Source organism: Carassius gibelio, chromosome A2 (assembly GCF_023724105.1).
Source record: "Carassius gibelio isolate Cgi1373 ecotype wild population from Czech Republic chromosome A2, carGib1.2-hapl.c, whole genome shotgun sequence".
NCBI classification, from domain to species: domain Eukaryota; kingdom Metazoa; phylum Chordata; class Actinopteri; order Cypriniformes; family Cyprinidae; genus Carassius; species Carassius gibelio.
The window spans coordinates 29,330,385-29,353,980 of record NC_068372.1 but is presented as its reverse complement, the minus strand read 5'-3'; the positions used below and the strand labels follow the sequence as shown (position 1 = coordinate 29,353,980).

The window sequence follows — 23,596 nt, the reverse complement described above, 5'->3', positions numbered from 1 at the left end:
ATTTTACCTAAAATTTTAAATATATACACAACTTTATATCTCCATATCTTTAATACTATTAAATATTATTTCCTAAAGAATGCAATTTCTCCTCACCAGCAAAACTAGTGCACAATAGAAGTGTGAATTGTTAGTATGTGATTGTCTACATACGGTCATTTAATAAGATGGTTTTCGCGCTGTTACCCAGAATGTTCTATGATGAGGAGCTGGAGAACTCTGAGCATTTCTATAAATCGCAGCCGCTCGGGCTCCAGCTGTGTTATGCTCTTTATAACCTGCTGGTGGCGCACTCTGAGATGGTCTGTTTCCTGGTCATCATCCTCAACCACATGATCTCAGCATCCATGGCTACTCTGGTGCTGCCCATCCTCATCTTCCTGTGGGCGATGCTCTCCATTCCTCGGCCCAGCAAGCGTTTCTGGATGACGGCCATCGTGTACACAGAGGTCAGGGTTTGTTTTTTGGAGAATGCTATTTAAATTAATTATGTAGGCACAGATTCTGTGCAGGCCAAGTTATACACCATCAGGCAATCCAAGATCTAAATGAGTTTGTTTCTTCATCAGATCAGATTTGGAGAAATGTATCATTGTATTAGTGTCTCAGCAATGGATGCTCTGCAGTGAATGGGTGCCGTCAGAATGAAAGTCCAAACAGCTGAAAAAAACATCACAGTAATCCACAAGTAATCCACAGCACTCCAATCCATCACTTAATGTCTTGAGGAGCCCGAAGCTGCGTGTTTGTCAGAAACAAATCCATAATGAAGACAATTTTATCATTAAACCATTGAGTCCTTTGTCTATAATATTGCTTTCTCGAGTAAAGGAGTCATCTTGTCTGAATCAAGAGATAACTGATTGACTAGAGTGCTGTGGATTTATTGTGATGTTTTTATCAGCTGTTTGGACTCTCATTCTGACGGCACCCATTCACTGAAGAGCATCCCTTGACGAGCAAGTAATGGAATGCTACATTTCATTAAATCTGATGAAGAAACAAACTCATTTAGATCTTAGATGCCTCGAGGATGAGGACAATTTCAGCAAATTTAAGTTTTAGGTGAACTATTCCTTTAAATGTGTGTATGAATAATTCATAAATGTGTTTTTATTTCCTCAAGGTCACCATCGTCGTCAAATACTTCTTCCAGTTCAGCTTTTTCCCATTCAACCAGAACCTGGAATTCAACAAGGGGAAGCCGTACCATCCGCCCAACATCATCGGCACAGAGAAGAAAGAAGGATACGTGCACTATGACCTGGTTCAGCTGCTGGTGCTGTTTTTCCACCGATCCATACTAAAGGTTCGCAACTTTCAAGTATAATTGTGCTTTTTGTTAAAAAATAAATAAATAAAAAATATATATATATTCTTGCTTCAAGAATGAAAATATGTTGTCATGAAGTCATGAAAATATTATTTCCAAAACTTCTCAGAATGTTCAAAGTGTCCGGAATCTTTAGATGTTTTCAAAAAGTTTTTGTTCTTTTAGTTACGCCAAAGTTTAAAGGAACATTCTGTTTGATCATTTTAGGAATGTTACATTTGAATGTTCTCTGAACATTCCGAAACAGGTAGTAACATTTGAACATTTTTAGATATCATTAGATGTCCACCTACAACATTTCTGAAAAATCATGTAAATTGTTTTTGGGCTTTTGAGTGCATGATTAAAAAAACATATAACTTTTGAGCAAATGTTCCCTGTTAGCTGCGAATTAGCATATGCAAAAATGTATGCAGAGTATATAGAAATTAAAAACATAAATAAGTATATTTTTATTATTATATTATATTGTGCATATTTATTTGAGCTTTACGTTTTGCACACTAATGGATGTTGTGTTCCAAACTCTTGTTCAGAATAAAACACAATCCAACATGACTTCATAGTGTAACTTTTTAAAATATTATATGAGCAATTAGGATTTATTTAAGAAGATGTCTGCTATTATTTTGCAGCCCTGCAGTACCTAATTTTGTGTTTTTTAATTTATTTATTTGTATTGATTAATGTAATGCTATAGCTATTTGTATCCTGTTTGCAGAAAATGCCTTTTATTTACTTTACAACTTAAGCAGGCAATAAATGGGTCTCGGATGAATCAATCTAGCAATAGAAAATTTTAAGTTTGTTCTCCTTCATTAATGCACCTGCTGTCTCTCTCTATCCGGGGGCTCAGTGTCACGGACTCTGGGATGAAGACGATCCTAAAGCGTCCCATAAGGATGAGTGTCTTAGTCAGGACGAGTCTGTAGACGAGGGGAAGATGGCTCCCAAGGAAGAGAAGAAGAGTTCTCCATGGTACTCGTTCAAGTCTGTGAACCTCAGCATGTTCGTGGATTTGTCCAAGGTGCACAAGAACGTACGTTACCCTCAGCATCGGCCTCACCTGTCGCAGGAGAGCACTAGTGGATTTCACCTGTCCCGCCGCTCATCTGTGCGCTCCAAACACGGTGAGCAGTCGTAACACAAACATCGCAGACCTCAGATTCACATGCATAGATAAACCCGTGCATCGATTTCACCAGTACTGGCTCATCTTGATCTAGCATCATCATTGTGAAATTAACCGTTTGTTTAAGCATTGCTATAGTGAAGTTTGGTTGCTGGTTGGGTTTCACAGGCAGCTCAAGCACACGGAACAGCATTCGCAGGGAAAACAGCATCGCAGAGCCAGAAATTCCTCAGAAGAGCCGGAAAGAAATGATCATGGAGAAGATCCGAGAGCAGCTCATCAAAGTAAAGGTTTATGTGATCAAAAAGTAAGTGTGTTTGGGAACAGAGATGCTATTGTGAAAGATTTTTAAAAAATGCATCATGTTGATATATAAAACAAATAATAATACAAAAAAAATCTTAATTTAAAAATGATCATATTTATAATATTATACCAAAAGAATGAACTTATATTCAATAATTTTAATCTTTCTCCACCTCTGAGGCAACTTTTTCTTTCTGTGGATGCAGTGAAACCTGTGTGGGAGGAGACAAATAATATGAACCAAAAATATCAGAGCTCAGTTAATGGGCCCTGGAATCCAATCATAAAAATTGTAGAATATTTTGATACTTTAGATTTTTTAATCAGATCAATATGGATTAGTGCCTGTGATTATTAAAATGCTAAATATGAGGTTTGCATGTTTTGCGTGTATCTACAACAGGTACTGAAGCACGCATGACACTCGTCTGTCGTCTCAATATGCTAAAACTGTCATCAGATACTGTACATACAAAAACGTAAAGCCCTTCATGACAACCCGTCAAAATAAAAGCTTGATTTAACTTTGATTATTTAATAATGACTTACTATTGTACAATAGAATGTACTTTTCAAATTAATAATAATAATAATAATAATGCAGTATATTAAACATCAGTTTTTAAGGACTATTAAAACATTTTTGTTCCGTGTTTTAATTTTAAAGTGTAGATCTCTCTTGTGCATCACTGTTTTCCAAAAAAAAAATTAATAATTTTTTTAAAAGGTTAAATTGTTAAAGATTTATGCATATGCTTTATTACCGTTGTCTTTGATGATAAATTTGCATTCAATTGTAAAAAAAAATAAAAAATCCCGACAATTAAAACTATTTAAAAATATTTCTTATGACACTATTATTGTTATAATTTTAATAAATTATTAGATTTTATGAATTCAGTTATTAGACATGCCTTTTGCTTGTTTAAATTGAATTAAAGTATTAAAACAGAATCTAAAATTTAAATGGGAAACATAATCAGAATTTTTTAATTCAGTAGCACCCTGCAATTTAAAAGATCCAATCAACTGGGTAATGGATAAATTCAAGTTTTCTCTCACTGAACAGATTACAGAAGGGTTGTGAATGCCATTTCTTGCTGATTGTTTTGGCTGACTGATGTGCACTCTTTCATTCTTTATCCTATGTTTAATATATTTTAAGAGTCTCTGTTTATCTTCTCTCTTCAGACTGGTTGAGTTTTATCAGCCCATCCGTCAGTTCTTCTATAACCTGATCCATCCGGAGTACAGCGCCGTGACGGACGTCTACGTCTTGATGTTTTTAGCAGACACCATTGATTTTATCATTATTGTCTTTGGATTTTATGCATTTGGGGTAAATTTGAAAAGTATTTGGAATTATAAAGAGTGACGATAATAATATGCACAATGCATGCCACTAGACAGCAAGGTTTCAGATCAGATCTGCCCTTTTCTCTTCTAAATTGACTCTGAAAATGGACTTTCCATGGCTGTGTGTTGTGGCTCACAGAAACATCATGCTGGTGCTGACATCACATCCTCGCTGTCAGAAGACCAAGTCCCCGGGCCGTTCCTCGTCATGGTGCTCATCCAGTTCGGCACGATGGTGGTGGATCGCGCCCTGTACCTCCGCAAGACAGTGATGGGAAAAGTGATTTTCCAGGTCGTCCTGGTGTTCGGCATCCATTTCTGGATGTTTTTCATCCTACCAGGAGTCACAGACAGGTAAAACAACGCTGGGAACTACACTTCTCAGTTTAACTTGAGGCAACAAACAGGATTCTGATTTGAATTAAAATCAGGAATATGTGGCTAAATACTTAATACTTAAATCATTACAACTAGTTAAAAATAGATATAACTGTCTCAACTAAACAGCGTTCCTCAGGACACAAATCAAATGGTCAAACTGGTATTCTTAAACCAGTGTTAATTAATTAATCAAAGACAGCTGGTTAATGTGTGGGTGTGGCTAAGATGTGGGTGTGGCCTCTTAATACAAAGAGAAAAATAAAGGAATAATAAACTATATATATATATATATATATATATATATATATATATATAAAATTAAATAAAAAAATTATTTATGCATTTAGCTGACGCAACTTACAGTGCATTCAGGCTATCAATTTTTAGCTTTTTTTTTTTTTTAGCTGTTTTTATATATATATATATATATATATATATATATATATATATATATAAATTCAGGATGGTTTTTACATATTTTATTATATGTTCGTTATTCCTTAAAAAGATTAAAATAGGTTTGGTCTGTTAAATTTTTACATCATTTTGATCATTTTGCAATGATCAAAATTCATCAACAAAATGTCATTTTAGTGAGAGTCTAACTATTTATGTATAAACTATATAAAAAATAAAATTAAGAGGGAAAAAAACAACATTTCATATGGCCATATGAAAAGTTTAATAAATTCATTAAAATCATTAAAACCAGAATCCAGAAAAATGAAAACTGAAAAACATGAAATCTGAGGCGAGGAAAAAACAAACAACAACAGAATTTGAGGAAAAAGGTCCTCAAAATGTAATTGTTGTTAAACTTAAAGTTTCATGATTTCGATTTAGACAATCTCTTTGTTAACTAAAAATGTATTTTAGCAATGGCATCCAGGAATAATCAAATGTAATAAGAATATGTAGTAATCTGTTAGAACAAAGGTGTTTGATCTCCTCTGTGCAGACGCTTCAGTCAGAACCCGATCGCTCAGGTCTGGTACTTCGTCAAATGTATTTACTTCGGCCTGTCAGCGTATCAGATCCGCTGTGGATATCCAACTCGCATCCTGGGAAACTTCCTCACCAAGAGCTACAACTACGTCAACCTCTTCCTCTTCCACGGGTGAGAAACCTGTTGAACAGCAGTGATGCATGTCTGATATCTCAGAGAGCATCATATATCTCAGCTGATATATATATATGATTTCAGACTATTTCAAATAAAGATAGTTAAAACACATGGATGACTGGTTCTTTATAATTATTTTACATAATATATACTAAATTGGAAAAAAATCATTTGAAAATTAATTATCTGAAAAAAAAAATCATTTGAACTTAAATTTGAAAAAAAAAAATCTGTAAAATATACTGATTTATACTTTGGATGTCAACTTTATTCTGTAATCCTATTATAGTATTTTTTTATTTATTTTTTACAAATAAGGAAAATTTTAAAAAAATGAAATCTATAAAATATAAAATGTATATATATAAATTTTTTAATTGAGGTTATTTTTTAATCATTTATTATTTACAGAACTGTTAAACAAACAGAAAGCTAATGTAGACAGACAATGTGAGCGCAGGTGCTGACATTCTTATCACTGTCAAAATAAAAGTCCCATTTATTGTTAAATTATTATTATTTTTTTTTAAATCCCAGTTATTCTCAAAGAAAAAGTCCCACTTCTGATACATAAGCCTGACAAAAAAACTATCTACAATGCTGATAATAAAAAAAATTAAAAAGTCAAAGATCATCTGATATATAGGTCAACCACTAATTTTATAAGTAAAAGGAAATTAAAGCAAACCAAGTCGGTTTCTATACATTCTAGTATGCGTTGTGTGTCCCAGGTTCCGTCTGATCCCGTTCCTGACGGAGCTGCGTGCGGTGATGGACTGGGTTTGGACGGACACGACGCTCAGCTTGTCTAGCTGGATCTGTGTGGAGGACATCTACGCTCACATCTTCATCCTCAAATGCTGGAGGGAGTCCGAGAAGGTGAGAGAGTGAGAAATAACACAGGCTACATAGAGCGCTTGCTCTTAAGGCAGCATCCTAAGCATATGTGTGTGTGTCGTGTGGCAGCGTTACCCTCAGCCCCGCGGGCAGAAGAAGAAGAAGTTCATCAAGTATGGAATGGGCGGCCTGATCGTGATGCTCCTGATCTGCATCGTTTGGTTCCCGCTGCTCTTCATGTCTCTGGTCAAATCTGTGGCAGGAGTGGTCAACACCCCGCTGGACGTGTCCGTCACGCTCACGCTGGGAGGACTTCAGGTGCACCTCACATTTAGGACACAGTGCTGCTCATCTGCATGGTCATTTCAGATTTCTGCCAGCTTTTATGTTCTGTAAAAACCAAGGAATATTTTATTGCTATTAATTCTGTCCCAGGTGTTTCTCCTGAAAGACATTTGTCGAGACACTTGAGTCATCCAGTAAGATTATAAGAAAGCACTTCAGATCAGTTGATTAGAAACATTTCAGTTATTATTGAGGTTAATTTACTTATTAGTTCATATACTGTTAATATTTTGAATTTTATTTTATTTATTTTTTATTTTATTTTTGGTTTTAATAATTTTATGTTTTTGTCATTTTTTAAGTATTTTTATTAATATAGTGTATTATCATTTATTATTATTATTAGACTTTATTATTTTTGTTTTCTTTTTTAGTTTAATTTAGTTACTTTTTTTGTAATTTTATATTATATCAGATTTATTAGTTATTGTATTTTGCTGTGTTTTTCTATTTATTTAAATTATATATTTATTATAATTTATTATTCTTATTTTGTTTTCATTTTTTATTTTAGTTTAAACTTTAGTAATTATGTTATCTCAAGTTCTAATAGTTCTTGTTTTTTGCAGTGTTTTTCTACTTATTTAAATTATATATTTATTATTTTATAAGTTATTATTATTCTTTTGTATTCTTTTTTATTTTAGTTTAAACTTTAGTAATTATATTTTATCTCAAGTTTTATTATTTCTTGTTTTTTTGTACTGTTTTGCAGTATTTACAATTTAGATTAATTTTTTTTTATATTTCAGTCAGTCAAATCTCTATTTGTTCACCATTTAATCTCAATGCTGTCTAGGTGATCTGATGTTTTTGGAAGCGTTCAGATCTCAGGTTGCTTACCATTTGATAATTAACATGGTGCTCTTTCTTTTTTTTTCTTTTTTCTTTTTTATTCTATTTTCAGCCGATCTTCACAATGAGCGCCCAGCTGAACCATCTGAAACAAATCTCTTCAGACACAGAGTTTGCCAAGTTGTCAAAAATATACCATGCTAATCCAGTAAGCAACTAACTGTCTGTTAAGATCACAGTGGCTCCTTCGTATTTTGACATGAACATGTTTTCTAGTAATGCACCAATATATAGAAATGATTTCCGATATATCTGATGTGCTTTATTGTCAAACCAATGCAAGAAGTTAATATTGTCTGATAATGATAAATTGTGCATCCCGGATTGTTTCTAAAGAGTGCCCAGCTGTTCTTGGAGTCTTATAATTATGAGGATTTGACAATAGCAGAACTAGAAGGAAGTTCCAACTCGCTCTGGACCATCAGCCCCCCGAGCAAGAAGAACCTCATTAATATGCTCAATGACACGAACGAGAAGTTTCCTCTCACCTTCACCTGGTCCATACAGAGGTAGAGTTCAACATCACAGCAGCATACAGGCTTAGACAGAGCGCTTAGAAGAACCTGGTCTGCTAGCGGCGGCTGATGGGTGAAATAAAAATGATTTCATCCTGAGATCCCATAATGTTATTATACTAGATATCATATTCAAGGGACAGTTCACTGGAAATCTGCTTTTATATTTTTCTTCAGTAGAACAGTCAGCCCATCTTTGAGAATTAAAAATTAATACCTGTGGCTCCTGACAATATATTGAGGTCTTATGAAGCAAAGTGATCGGTTTGTGCAAGAAACCAAACATTATTCACAACATAATTGCCTGTAGTCCAGAGCCTAAGGCGAGCAAATCATTCTTTAGTTCACAACGGCTCGAGCAGCACAGATCTACAAGTTATTCAATCAAAAATCACTTTCAGACGCCTGACAGTCGCTCCGACTGGAAATATCTGATCCTGTGATGAATGAATCATTCAGTGCTTCAGTTCCTAAAAACAGTCACTGAACTGAGGAAACAGTTTGAATCTGATATGAGCATGAGTGAACCAAACGCTTGAATGAAGGGGCGAAAAGTCTCAACGGTTTCTCATTGTTTATGTAAAATTAAATTTAAAAAAATTTAATTAAATTTATGCATTTAGCAGACGCTTTTATCCAAAGCGACTTACAGTGCATTCAGGCTATCAATTTTTACCTATCATGTGTTCCCGGGGAATCGAACCTCCAACATTGCGCTAGCTTGCTTGCTAACGCAACACTCTACCAGTTGAGCTACAGTAACACTAAAAAACTTATGAACAACAGTTTATTTACTTTATATACCGTATTTTCCGGACTATAAGTCGCACTTTTTTTCATAGTTTGGCTGGTCCTGCGACTTATAGTCAGGTGCGACTTATTTATCAAAATTAATTTGACATGAACTGAGAGAAATGAACCAAGAGAAATTAACCAATAGAAAACATTACCGTCTCCAGCCGCGAGAGGGCGCTCTATGCTGCTCAGAGCTCCTGTAGTCTAACCTGAAATCATAGAGCGCCCTCTGGCGGCTGTAGACGGTAATGTTTTCTCTTGGTTCTTGGTTCTAAATGAATGCGACTTATAGTCCAGTGCAACTTATATATGTTTTTTCCCTCATTATGACGTATTTTTGGATTGATGCGACTTATACTCAGGTGCGACTTATAGTCCGAAAAATACGGTACTTTAGACATGTAAAGCATTCATGCATCACATCACTATTAGGCGCTTTAATTATAAAAAATAGATCTGGAAAGCGATTAAAATTTTTAATCTATTTAATTACATGATGTGGTGATTAATTAATCTAATGAATCACACACACATCAAATTTGGAGAAATTACTCTGAAAAGATAATTTAAAGTCATTGTTGTGCAAAGCATCGAACAGAGATTACAAAAAGTAGGTTCATCTAGAAGTTTTTTGTTTGATAAAATTTATTACATATACTCTTTTGGACCATGTGAGTAAATGATGACAGAATTGTCATCTTTTATTAAAACTTTAATAATTTATTTTATTAATTTTATTATTATTATTATTGTAAAAATATGAAATTATTTCTTTAATGAAATTATACTCTAAATAATAAACTAAAACTGCCAGTAGGTGGTGGGAAATGTCTTAATGATTAAGACATCGAGTCATTTATTCATTCGTTGATTCGTTCAAATGGCTGATTCATTCAGGAGTGAAGTAAATGGTTCTTTATGAATGGTTCATTGAATCATTAGGCTTGTTCGACTTGAAGTGGATCATCACCATCAGATCGATCGGTGTGTGACATCAAAGAACAACAAGAGCTTAAAGAGCAGACGACTCCTTGTGCTTTTCAATCGCTTTTCGCGGTACTTTGATGTCATAAACCGATCGGTCTGTGCCAAATGGTTCAAATTCGTTCAAAACGTGGATTAAGAAATGAAATGCTGATGTGGGTTGCTCGGAGATGTACAGTTCTGATTTGTCTTTATATTTTGGTTGGCAAAATTAAACAAAACAGACAGCATTGTGTCTAAAATAACACAATACTAACTTCTTAATGAATTGTTGTACAAGATGAGAATCACATTTGCATTCATGTGATATTGCACTTAGCCTACAGCTCGTGTGATATTTCTTAACTATGTGATGTAAAAACAAGACAACATTTTGCCCCATATCTTGAATTTTAGGGATATTTTCTAGGCTCCATCACACAGTATGTTGTTGTCCTGCCTCATATTAGTCATCAATCGACTGTATGAAATGGCAAATGATCCACATAGGTCTGGGGTGGAGAAAGTGCGTTAAATGCGTTAATTATTTTAACGCGTTATTTGTCTCCATAATTAATTAATCTAATTAATGCATTAAATTACCAGCCCTAATAAAAAAAATATGAAATGTTTATTATGTAAACATACTTGTTCATTGAAACAAACTGTCTGAAGGAAACAGATTTCCCCATTTGCCTAAGGATCTGAATTAATGTAAATCATTTCACTTCATTAGACCTCAATGTATCATCGAGAGCGGCGGGTATTAATTTTGTGGTCCCTGATATGCTGTTTTTGACTCTCAAAGTGCTGCTAGACGCTGACTTGCATTATATTAATCACCAAGGACCACGGCTTCAACTAAAAATCTTGGATGGCCTGAGGATGAGTAAATTAGCAGCAAATTTTCACTTTCCGGTGGTTATTTTTTTAATAAAATACAAATGAATAACAATTATAGACAACATTTTTCGATTTCTTTCATGAATTACTTTTAATCCAACAAATACAAAAAAGAGAATAATTTTGTCACAGTACAGTAATAGGAATTTACAAACGTAATTTATTTTGTGTGAGCCAGACATGTTTCATACAGTCATCACCCTGGTATCCCCTCATGAGAATTTGTTTTGCATGTAATGGCATTGATATGAATTATGTGCCGCTCTGGTCAGGACAAAGATGTTAACGATTTTCATTAATGAAGTAACTGAATTCATTTCTGTTTGGTTTCATTTGCTGTATTTATCCAACAGAAACCTCAGTTTAGGTGCCAAAGCTGAAACTGCAATAGGAAAACACACGATTAACTTGGACATGCCCACGAGAACTAAGCTCAAAAAACTACTGAATGGAACCGAACACAAAGAAGTGTGAGTTCAAGCTTCAAACACAGACATATTTTTCCTTACTTTTTTACCACTAAAAAGCCATTTGACTGAATGGTAAATTGTAATGGTGTTTTTTATTAAGGCTCATCGAAAACATTTTTCCAAGATACATCAGAGCACCAAGTGACTCCAATGCCAAGCCTATTGCACAGCTCTACAAAAATGGTAAAACTTCCAGCTCTCCACCAGGCATAGCTTTGCCTTTGCTAAATTTCCCATGTGTTTCTACAGCATTCATCAACAGATCTGTTTCTCTTCACTCTTCTGTGTGCTCTCTAAGGTAAAGAATACATGAACATCATACTGTCCTTACGTAATTCCAGCACAGAGAACAAAGCGAAAAGAGACAGATCAGACGCCATCCAAGAGTGGTGGGTGGTGAATCAGACAGAACCAGGGCCGTTGTCTGTGGGCTCAGCCAGGAAAGCAAACGAATCTGGTCTGGACATCTATATCTTCAGTGACGAAGTCAGTCCTCCCAGTCTGGGCTTCCTGGCTGGTTATGGGTGAGTGAAGACATGTTTCTGTCCTCACAGCACTAACATTAAAGAGATGTATAGAGGTTTGTCTGTTTAAGAATACATTTTTAAAAACCAAATTTAAAATTTAAGTTAAATTCAATACAGGGATGCACCCGATTTACATTTATGATACACTGCATTTCAAAGGTTTATGACTGCTAAGAATATTATTGAGAAATTACTGCGTTTATTCAGAATGTTAAAATTGTTACATTTTTCAAAAGTGACAGTAAAGACATTTAGAATGTTGCAAAAGATTCAAATAAATGCTGTTATTTTTGACTCCTGGGAATCCTGAAATAATCCTCAAAAATATTCATCAGCACAGCTGTTTTCAACATGTTTAATAATCAGAAATGTTTCTTGAATGGTAAATCAGCATATTAGAATGATTTCTGAAGGATCATGTGACACTGAAGACTAGCTTGTGAATGTATTCAAATAGAAGCTAGTTATTTTAAATTGTAATAATGTTTCAAAACATTACTGTTTTTACTGTATTTATTATCAAATACATGCAGCTTCTGTGAGCATATAATAATAAAAAAATATATTCTGGCATTAGTTTACAATATTTACTGATATGATGGATGAAAAAAATAAAGAATGATTTAAGAGAAGTCTGATTCCATCGCAGAATAATAATAATAAATCTAAAAATTTGGACTTTTCTTCATGCAGCCCTTAGAAAGAAAACAAAAATTCTGCCATGGTCTAAAAATTTGTTAATTGCAAGTTTTTATCTTTCAAATCAGATTTTTTTTTTTTTTTTTTTGAGAGATATAAATTCATAATTGCATGAAAAAGTCAGAATCGTGAGGAATAAATGCAATTTTGTGGTGAGATAAAAGCCAGAATTATTACCTTTTTTTGCAATTCTAAATATATTCTAAAATATCCTAAATGCATCTTGCAATTACATTCTCCTTGCAGGTCTGAGTTTTTTTTTTTTTTTTTTTTTTTTTTTTTGAATTTTGAGAAGTTGCATGTACTTTTTTTTGTTTCATTCCATGGTGAAAATGAGCTTCTATAGAAATGGTCATAATGTTGCACATCCCAAATGAAATCCATATGAACCTAATGGAGATAGATTTGATCAATCTAGGATTAAAGCGTGTGAACCTGTGTGTGCACAGGATCATGGGTCTGTACATGTCGGTGGTTCTGGTTATCGGGAAGTTTGTGCGTGAATTCTTCAGCGGGATCTCGCACACCATCATGTTCGATGAGATGCCTAACGTGAACCGGATCCTCAAGCTCTGCACGGACATCTTCCTGGTCCGAGAGACGGGAGAACTGGACCTGGAGGAAGACCTGTACACCAAACTCATCTTCCTCTACCGCTCTCCAGAAACCATGATCAAGTGGGCCAGAGAGAAGAGCGAGTGAGGATGAGGAGGAACTCCAGACGAACCACGAGAAGCACAAAGCTGGAATTGCAAGTGTTGGATTGAACCGATTGTTCTTCATGATAACTAATGTAACGTTAGCACTCGTGCCGTTTTTTTATCCGGTGTATGTGCACTTGCTAGTGTTTGATAAATGAACTTTAAGGGCTTCATCTATGATGCAACTTTCACCTTAATTAAGAAATACTCAACCTACTTTAGACTTAGCAGGACCGAAGCCCTGTAGGTGGCGCTGTGAATGACTTGACTGTCCCTATTTGCCTTATTTCATTTGTACAATCAACTAGATGCATCATGATCCACTATCTCTCTCAGGAATACATTCGGATAATTTCACGAAAACAGGATACCAACCTTTTTTCTCATGTGCAACAAAGTGCGAAGAGGAATACGCAACTAACATCTGTAATTTATGAACACTGATTTGGGAAGTGAAAAGTATGTTTGGTGTTTTATATGTATAATGACTTTTCATAACTAATGGGAGATTATTTTCACACTATAATGAATTATCAGTTTCAGCAACTCATTTGTTAAACAGAGAATTCATGTTTCTGTGCACATTTCTTTGGGAATCCAAATCATTTCAGGAGTAATTTAAACAGATTTGTTCAGAAGAAATTTGGGAATGGATTTCTGTGTAGATTTCTTCACAAGTCAAAGTGATTTTATGAACAAATTTGCACAGAAATCGGTTCAGAATGAATTTTAAAATATTCTTCATAAATCCAAATGATTTTATGAATTATCTATACATTAAATGTTCTAAATGTTTTTTTTTATGTTTCTTTTTTAGTGATTATTTCCACAGAAATAAGTTAAAAAAAATAATTTAAATGTGCTTCTTTCTGCACTTCTTTGTAAATTCTAATGATTTTATGAATAATTTAATCAAAATTAGTTCAGGACAGATTTTTGAATGTTTCTTCATAAATTCAAATGAATTTATTAATTATTTATACAGAAAAATAAATTTGTTTGTATACCCTTCTTCATAAAAACACGATTTGTAATGGATTATTCATACAGAAATTTGTTCCGAATTATTTTTTAATGTGTTTCTCTGTAAATCAAAATAATTTTATGGATGATTCACACAGAAATGCATTCAGAATTCATGAAATATGGGCAAAATCAATTATTTCCCAAAGCATTGTTTGATTTTCACAATGCAACAACGACGTAAAATGTGCTTCATTCATGCAACATGAACAGAATGAACACTTTAGGTTAGTTCAGCTCATGTTTTAATGAATGATTATGTAGCTAAACATCTGACTTGTGGTGACAGTGAATAATGAATGTTAGTTATTAACAGATCCTTGAAGACATGACACATTTGCAGATTGTTAGAGTAGAGTTATTACTGTTCGTATGCATCACCAGGCGAGTTGTGCTCGTCAGAAAGCTGTTTGTACATGGAGAAGAATCTGACTCATATTTGTACTTCATACTTGTATTTATTTGAGCAATATGACAGGAGAGTCATTCTCAGGAACGAGCTTTCTTTGGATCAGGGTCTCACAGATGAACTGCTGGAGTCTCAGTTTACAATGGGATCATGTATATGATTTATATGAATATCAATATGAGCTCCATGCTGATGGATCGTCTTGTGCTGATGCTCAAAGATGACACTCAATATTGTTTTGAGTCCATCTTTGAACTATGCATTAAAGACAATGTTGCATGAATGACAATTAATGTTTGACATGAAACGCTTACATTACCTTATATCCTTATATCAAAATGGGGAAAAATGGAAACTGTATCTGGATGAAACAGGAAATGGGAGTTTATTGACTTCAAATATATCACACATGATTAAAGGATAAAAGTGCCTTTTATTCACTTTTTTGTTACTGTATTTCTCATTTTTTCACGGTTTGCACAGAAATATTACACAGCACAGCTGTTTTCAACATTGATAATAATCAGAAATGTTTCTTGAGCAGTAAATGCACACTGACACTGAAGACTGGAGGAATGATGCTGAAAATACAGCTGCGCATCAGAAATAAATTACATTTTACAATATATACACATAGAAATCAGTTATTTTAAATTATAATAGTATTTCACAACATTAGTTTTTACTGCAATCAAATAAATGCAGTATTATTAAGTAAGAGGCAGCATAAGAGGCTTCTTTCTACACTGTATATATATTTTAAATATATATTTTTTTATTTTTTATTTTTAAATGTATTTATTTTATTATTAATAATAATTGTACTATTATTTTTATTCTTAATATAAATTTTTTTACATGTCTAGATAGTTTTTTTTTATTTTATAAATGTTTACCTTTATATTTTAGTTACGAAGATCGACACCAAATGAAAATTGAGTTACCATTTGAAATCAGTTTGAGTTTATTTAAGTTAACGTTTATTTCATCAGGTAATTCTCTAGATAGTTTATGAGAAAACACAGCAGACCAAACAGTGTAGACTGTTGTTTATTAAGTTATTTTTGCATCTTGCCTGTCAGGTTGTATATTGTATTTGGAAACGCAGCATGACGCCTCACTCCACAGCGACATTTACATTTCAACAACACTTACAATAAATTACTATACATAATAATAACATTATAGTATTTTACAAAGATTATAACTGATTTAACATCACTTTGACATTACACAGTGTTCATAAATAAAAATAAGTAACAGCTTCTGTACACAACTACACATTTTCATTATGAAATTAAAACATATCTAAACACAATTTATGATCACACACACACACACACACACTAAAAACTTCCAGTGCTTACAGTTTAGAGGTTGAATTAATGGTGTGATTTCTGGAAAGGGACTATCTGATTGATTGACCAGTGGAGAACAAGTGCACTGAAAGTCATTACCCTGAAGTCAATGGTGTTTCTGAATGTTTTTTCTTTTCTTTGTTAAATAAGGTCATGGTTTAACACTAGATATTTTCACTTTTTATTCTACATCATATAATCTGATTACTTTTTTCAAGTAAACTAGTAAAGTAACGCACTACTTTTAAATTTAAAAGAAAGTAACTTTTAGTTTTTTCCCGTTCATTGTTATGAGAAATAGGAGCGAGGTGCAGAGACTTACTCATTTCACTTTTGATGTAAAGGGCTTTTACAGTTACCAAAAATATAACTTTTGGGGTTATTGTTATTAAAAATAAATAAGCAAGCCAAGACCAGGTGAGAAAAAGTAACACGAAAGTAACATAAGTGCATTAAGTTCCATAAAAAGTAAGTATCACTATTAGTTACTTTTTAATGAGTGAGTGAGTAACTTTAAAAGCAACTTCCCCAACACTGGCAGTAACAGTTGTTGTTATTGTTGTTTTTTAAGTTACATTTATAATCGCGCTCTTTCAAGCTTTTCAAACTTTCAGCAAAAATGTTTTTCAATGATAACAGAAAGAGGCTTCAAATCTCATGATGAAGAAAATGTCTAATATGTAAACACACTGGAATTGGGGCACTCCTACAGATGGGACAAACGGGAACAGAATTCCTCAAGAATGACTCTCTGCCCAAAGACAGGAAACACTGATATGCTTGTTCACACACACACACACACACACTCACACACTCATGGATGGAGGAGTCTGTCATTCTCTCCATTAACATAAACCTCCCTCGTAATCGTCGTCTTCCTCTGCGGGTGGAGGACCAGCGCTGCCTCCTTGAGGAGCACCAGGAGCTTTCTTCTTCTTCCCACCGCCTCCACCGGGCACCTTCAGAGAGATCGCCAGCTTGGCATACTGCACACACACACACACAAGAAAACAGCTCGTTATTACTGAATGATAAGATGATTATTGGATTTTTGGAAATATAGTTAATGCCTGGGCCTGGTAAATATATTATGTTTCCACCAAGGTTATTGTTAATTAAAAATAAAATCATAAAAAAACTTTATTTACTTGAAATAAAATATGCAATATATAAAATTAAATATATTAAAAACAACTTACGATTATTTTATTTCAGCTTGTTGCAAAGGTATTTTTGTTTTAAGTTGTAGTACAAAATAAAAATAAAAAATACAATAAAAATAAGAGTTAAAACAAAAATACATGAGAAAAACTACACATGCATATTAAATATAACCTGAAAATACACAACAAAAGTAAAAAAATTAAACAAATGCAAACTAAAACTTATACATATATGTGATCCTTAACAATTCTAACAAAAATTGTTTGTCAATTTATTGATAATGATTTTACAGAATAATTATACTAACATGTACACTTTTGTTCAAATGTTTGGGGTCAGTAAGATTCAACATTTTTTAAATGAATAAAAAAATATATATTTTAAAGAAATGAATACTTTTCATCATCAGTGATGCATTAAATTGATCAAAACAGAAAAATATTTTTTTTAGCATTTAAGATTTCTATTTCAAATAAAGGCTGGTCTTTTGAACTTTCTATTCAGCTTTGCATACAATACTTAAAATGGAAAACATAAGAGACTTCTTTTAAAAAAATTATTATAAATGAATTATTGTTATTATTAATTTATAGTTTTATTTTAATTTAATATAATTTGATTTTAACTCACAAATACTGAGCTAAATGACCTCTTTATTGAGTGTAATTAATTATTTTCTCTCTCTTTTTCTCACGGTATTGTTCTGTTTGGAGTGTAATATGATGTCTGAGACTCACGTCGTTGTCCATGTACTTCAGTAAAGGTGAGTTGCACACGCGTGACATCACATCCTCGTCCTGCTCGTCAAACGCCGCCAGTAACGTCTCCATCGAAACACAGTCCTCACTCCCGCTGAACCCTGGGAGACTGAACAACACAATAATTTCACACTGAGCAGAGATGATGCAAGGACGATGGATGATGTTACTCGTTCGTACCTGTAACTTTCTCTGACACACTTGTCTGCAGCCACAAAGTCTCCTCTGTGGAGATGAACCAGCACTTGAGCAATGGTTTTCTGCAATATCAAACATCTGTTGAAACTCATGCAATATTATAAAAGCTCAATTGTACATTAAAAGTTTATTCCAAAAACTCCAGGTGAATATCAGTATTTGCACCTTAAAGCAGGTCGGGTAATTCTCAATTTCCTTGTACATGTTCTTCTCTTTCTGAAGGGACACAGCAGCGTCATCCAGCCTGAGGACAAGAAACAACACACACTGTAATAAAGAATACATAACACTGGTTTATTCATGATCCTTTGATAAGCTAGCATACAGAATCATGAACCAGTGTTAGTTTGCTATCATTATTATAATACATGGCATTACATAGTATTTCTTGTTTTCTGTTCTTTTTTTAAATAATATTTTACATTTTTTCACTTTAATTTAAGTTTGTGCTTTTTTTTTGGTGATTTGTACGTTTTTATTAAAATTTAGTTTTTTGTAATTTTAGTACTTCAACCTCAACAAAAAATAGAAATGTACCAACTAACTGAAATAAAATAAGTTAATAAGAATTTGTTTTTATTTGGATATTTTTATTTTTAAGTAAACATTTTAGTAATGTTGTGTTTTGTGTGTTTTTATATTTTTTAATGCTTGTTTATTTATTTATTTGATTCATTTACTTTTATTTTTATTTCAATTTTTAGGGTTCTGACTATTAGGATTTCTATTATACTGATATTATACTAATATAGTTTACGTAACAACACTTTTGAAGGCATAAGAAAAGCTAATGAGGACGATTATCAGTGAATAACGACTATAATTAGCTTTTGTGTCTCAGACATTTTCAGTTTTTCTGTTAATTTAAGTTTTTGTCATTTAGTTTTTGTCATTTTTATAAAAAAAACATCTTAATTTTAAATCAATTTTAACTTTTTTATATTTCATTTATTTTATTTCAATGAATAAATTTGTTTTATATATTTAGTTTTAGTTAACAGCACTATTGTGAAGTCATCAGGAGAGCAAGTGAAGTAATAAAGGTGATTAAATGATATTATATGCAACTATTTAATTTACTGAACACTAAACAAAGGCGGTATTATGACATGGACTATTAATGCTGAAATGGCACCTATTATGCTTTTTTTAATTTTATATTTCCTTTAGTGGATAATAGAGCTGATACAAGCACAAAGTCATAATCAAAGAGATTCCAACAGAAAATCTTGCCTGAAATGCCTTATTTGTAATCCTGCCATTATTTTATTTATTGATTTAGCTATGATTGCACATTGCAAATTTGCATAATGCCCGCCTACTGCTTCTTTGGCCCGCCCAAAAAGAGCAGTAAAGTGATGTCGAGGAGATGCTGTTTTTTCACCGCGAAGGCCAAAAAAACATATGGACTTCCAATATGGATGGCAGTTACTGTACAGTAGATATACAGTAATACTGTTTACAGCTGTTGAAACTCGGTTATGATAAATTTACCAGTTTATAAAAGATGGGGGTGGACTTGGCTTTTCAGAAGGCGGAGCTTTAAAGCAACGGGAACTTAAACGGAGCGTTCCATGTATTTTCTGTACTTCAAATCATGTTAATCATCATAACTGAGCATCATTTGAGCAGTTTAATGCTTTAAGACATACCTGCGCAGTCTCACCAGAAGTCTGGAGGCTTTTCCCAGGAGCTCTGCGGCCTGTCTGAGACGATCTTCATTCTGAACACATCACAGAGCAGTTCACATGGGTTACGCACGAGTATTTAGGATGATCATGCTTGCGTTTCCTCACCTCAAACACAGATGCGGCCTTCTGGTACAAGTCCACGGCTTTCTCCAGATCCATCGGCTCGATGAGTCTGAAAAAGCAGATGGCACTAGTTAACACTGGTAATGGTAACACAAGCTTTGCATGCATATTATAGTTGTTGAGGCATCTCTAACACGTTTGCAGAGGGTACAAAACGCGGCTGCACGTTTATTGACAGGGACACGCAAACGAGACCACATTACACCTGTATTAGCTTCCCTTCACTGGTTGCCAGTTCGTTTTAGAATTGATTTCAAGATTTTACTTTTAGTCTTTAAATCATTAAATAATACTGCTCCTAAATAGCTCTCAGATCTATTACAGCCATATGCTCCATCCAGAGCACTTAGGTCGGCTGGGCAACTGCTTTTAGTTTCCCCCAATGCAAGATTAAAGAGCAGAGGTGACCGTGCCTTTGCAGTAGCGGCCCCGAAACTCTGGAATAATTTACCTTTGTACATTAGGCAGGCATCTTCACTTGCTGTTTTTAAATTACATTTAAAAACATATTTGTATAGTACAGCATATAACACAGTATGAGAGTTACCTGTTAGGAGTTCTTTTAAGTGTGTGTTATAAATCACTATTGTATTTATTGCATATTTTATTGTGTTTTTATTTATTATATTTTATTTCTTTTTATGCTTTTTAGTTCTACTGTTTACTTTATATTGTATGTACAGCACTTTGGTGAACACCTGCTGTTTTAAAAAGGTGCTCTATAAATAAACTTTGATTGATTGATTGATTGTTTACACATGAGAAAGCACACAAGTGACCTCTCAGGAAGTGTTTCGATCCGTTTACTCACTTCCCAGCCCTGTCCAAGGCCATTCCAGCGGTGCCAGACGTCCCATTCTCCATGTACATGATGCTGGCCTTCTCGATCAGCTGAATGGCTTCAGGCATTTTCTTCATGTCCTGCCGACGGACAAGAGACATTCAGACACTCCTGAAACCTACAGGCCGTCCATAACAATCCCTGTGTGACCAACTCACCTTCAGCATCATGCCGGCTTGTTCATACGCTCTGAGAAGAAGAACAGCATGAGTTATGATGGGTGCCATTTTTTAGATCTATACGTAGAACAACTATTAAAAGAAACTGGTAGACTTTAGATTAGTTTGGCTTTGTATTGTCTGTACAGACTTAGGGGTAATAAGTATATGAAATATTAATGCTCACTTACTTTGCTGCATGGAAGAGTCTGTGAATTGTAGTTAAGTAAATATAAGTACGAATGAGAGAATAAAACCAAGAGTTACTCAAATACTACACTGTTTGAAAGTTTGGGGTTGGTTGGAGTTTTCTCTTATGCTCAACAAGGCTGCATTTAATTGATCAAAAAATATTGTAAACACTGTAATATTGTGAAATATTATTATAAAATTTAAAGCAACTGTTTTCTATGGGAATATATTGTAAAATGTAATGTATTTCTGTGATGCTCCGCTGTATTTTCAACATCAGTTCTCCAGTCTTCAGTGTCACATGATCTTCAGAAATCAGATTAATATGCTGATTTGATAATCAAGAAACATTTCTGATTATAATCAATGTTAAAAACATTGCTTAACATTTCCATAGAAACCATCATACATTTATTTTCCAGAAAGATCAGAGGATCAGTGTTTATTTCAATTAAAAGCCTATGAAAGTCTTTAATGCATCCTTGCTGAATAAAAAAATATTTTTCTTTAAAAATAAAATAAAATTGTACTGTATATGGCACATTCTGGCAATACATTTTACTCAGTATTTACAGATAAATCACAAATAAGCATAAAAATTACAGATACAGTAACCCCCAGTGATATACGGCTGTTAAATGAACTATGATAATTCTGATTTCTTCTTCTGTCCTGAACTAGTAACTGCAGTCTGATGTGCAAGAGAAGGATACGCTTTGTTTTCTGTGTGGTACTCGGCCTCCTTCAGATACGCATCCTTCGCTTGTTCAAACTGTTTGGCGTTTTTAAAAGCCACAGCTGATATAACACCAACAGACATTGTGTTATGCTCATAATATTTCACTGTATCTATCAATAACATCAGTGCAAGACGTCACTTTATTCATCACCTGCTTTTGCCATCTCTGAAGCGGCTCCATCATAATCAGGTTTCCACTTGGTCATGCTGGTCTTCAAGCTGCATGAGGTAAAATTCAACTGTTTTTAACAATCGGTGTGCTGCTTAAATGTACTGCATGTGTATAACTAAAAAGTATAACTTTTGAAGAAGTAAACTTATTTTGATGTGAAGACCAATGTAGCAATAAAATTTAAACTGTAGTGTTATTCGATATTACATTTCAAGTAAATACAGTATATTTTAAATGCAATCAAATGCAATTTTATCATTAGAAATTTGTAATAAAATTTCAATAGAACTAAAGCATACTTTAGTTTACCATGAAAGCTTTTCAGTATATTCAGTAGTACACTACAATATTTTAAAGACAACAGAGTTATTAAATTACATTTACTTATGTACTTTAGTCAGAAAACACATAGGCTCAATGTAAATTTAAACTATAATGCATTTTCATTTAATTGTAAATACTATACAATTGGGTTTTTAAAACATTGCATTCAGTTCACACTTATATTATTTTAAATAATTTTTCGTACTCTTTTTAAAGTATTTATTTTCCACAAGGGAACACATATTAAAAAAAAAAAAAAAAAAAAATGATCATAATTCATAATGCACATAATTTAGGTGAATGCAAAGTGTGTCAAAAAACACACCTGTGTAACAGAACTTTAGATTTTAAATCTTCTGTTTACTGTCATGTCTGTCTTCACAAACTTGCCCCGGTACTCCCCTACATGATGGGCACATACTGTAAACATGCAATGCTTTTCAGGAATAGCCCACATCATCAGTAGAACCCTCATAATAATGACCACATCAGGACCACTGCAGCTGTCGCCAAGGTAACCTCTAGCACTGCACGCGCGATTACGCAATCAGTCTCGCTGTGGAATATTATAATGATCGCGTATCATCTCACTTAATCATCAGGACAAAACTGCACCAATGATTGAGCTGAAAAACCAGCTGCATCCGCTTATCTAGCAGTATTAGTGACAGTCTGACTGACAGCGACAGCAGGCCGATCCGAACGCAGTGTGTGTGTGTGTGTGTGTGTGTGTGTGAAACGATCTGTTCTGTCCGCTCATTGAGAATAGTCCTTATCTCACCATTTCTCGGCTTTGGCGATGTGATCGTGCGCCTCGTTGATCTTCTGTGCGGCCATGGCTCTCGGTTTGGCGGATGAAGAGGACACAGACCGACCCGCTGCTCGCGAGGATGACGATGAGGATGGACGGTTACGTAGATTATCCTGATTTTCTCCAAGAGCTCAACCACGTCACGATGGTTTCTACGGGAGCCCGAATGGATGCTGCAATGCAACATTCAACATCTGCGATTCACACTTTATTTATTTTTTATTACAGGCATACTCATATATTTATTTATTGAATCAATATATAAGTAGATTATTATTATTAATTTATTTACTGATTTGTAATTTTAATGGAATTGTAATTATTATAGAATTATAGAATATATATATATATATATATATATATATATATATATATATATAACATTTTCAATGTG

The 23,596-nt window shown here is 33.8% G+C and overlaps 2 protein-coding genes and 1 long non-coding RNA gene across 3 annotated transcripts in view; 1 reads left to right on the top strand and 2 right to left on the bottom strand.

The window, feature by feature from the left end:
• The window catches only part of LOC127938001 (piezo-type mechanosensitive ion channel component 2-like), a 52,315-nt gene extending 38,233 nt beyond the window's left edge, over window positions 1-14,082 (top strand). The window contains exons 38-52 of the mRNA XM_052534359.1: window positions 191-449; window positions 1,127-1,309; window positions 2,190-2,463; window positions 2,634-2,772; window positions 3,963-4,110; window positions 4,267-4,481; window positions 5,467-5,625; window positions 6,363-6,510; window positions 6,598-6,786; window positions 7,721-7,816; window positions 8,005-8,177; window positions 11,198-11,314; window positions 11,415-11,497; window positions 11,613-11,838; window positions 12,990-14,082. Coding sequence (XP_052390319.1) covers window positions 191-449; window positions 1,127-1,309; window positions 2,190-2,463; window positions 2,634-2,772; window positions 3,963-4,110; window positions 4,267-4,481; window positions 5,467-5,625; window positions 6,363-6,510; window positions 6,598-6,786; window positions 7,721-7,816; window positions 8,005-8,177; window positions 11,198-11,314; window positions 11,415-11,497; window positions 11,613-11,838; window positions 12,990-13,242 — 2,662 coding nt within the window. The 3' untranslated portion in view covers window positions 13,243-14,082. The remainder of the gene's footprint in view (window positions 1-190; window positions 450-1,126; window positions 1,310-2,189; window positions 2,464-2,633; window positions 2,773-3,962; window positions 4,111-4,266; window positions 4,482-5,466; window positions 5,626-6,362; window positions 6,511-6,597; window positions 6,787-7,720; window positions 7,817-8,004; window positions 8,178-11,197; window positions 11,315-11,414; window positions 11,498-11,612; window positions 11,839-12,989) is intronic.
• Window positions 5,603-9,169, bottom strand: LOC127938008 (uncharacterized). Its single transcript, XR_008148616.1, has 3 exons — window positions 8,157-9,169; window positions 6,604-6,858; window positions 5,603-6,491 (listed from the first exon to the last, which is right to left on the bottom strand). It is a non-coding gene; the product is annotated as an uncharacterized LOC127938008 (long non-coding RNA).
• A 1,625-nt stretch (window positions 14,083-15,707) lies between the features above and the next one.
• Window positions 15,708-23,476, bottom strand: LOC127937992 (gamma-soluble NSF attachment protein). Its single transcript, XM_052534353.1, has 12 exons — window positions 23,173-23,476; window positions 22,047-22,114; window positions 21,870-21,954; window positions 21,156-21,173; window positions 20,965-20,995; window positions 20,777-20,886; window positions 19,948-20,014; window positions 19,804-19,874; window positions 18,317-18,395; window positions 18,134-18,213; window positions 17,933-18,062; window positions 15,708-17,017 (listed from the first exon to the last, which is right to left on the bottom strand). Exons 1-12 carry the CDS (start codon window positions 23,226-23,228, stop codon window positions 16,877-16,879), a joined length of 936 nt encoding a protein of 311 aa, XP_052390313.1. The 5' UTR covers window positions 23,229-23,476; the 3' UTR covers window positions 15,708-16,876.
• Between the last annotated feature and the right edge of the window lie 120 nt (window positions 23,477-23,596).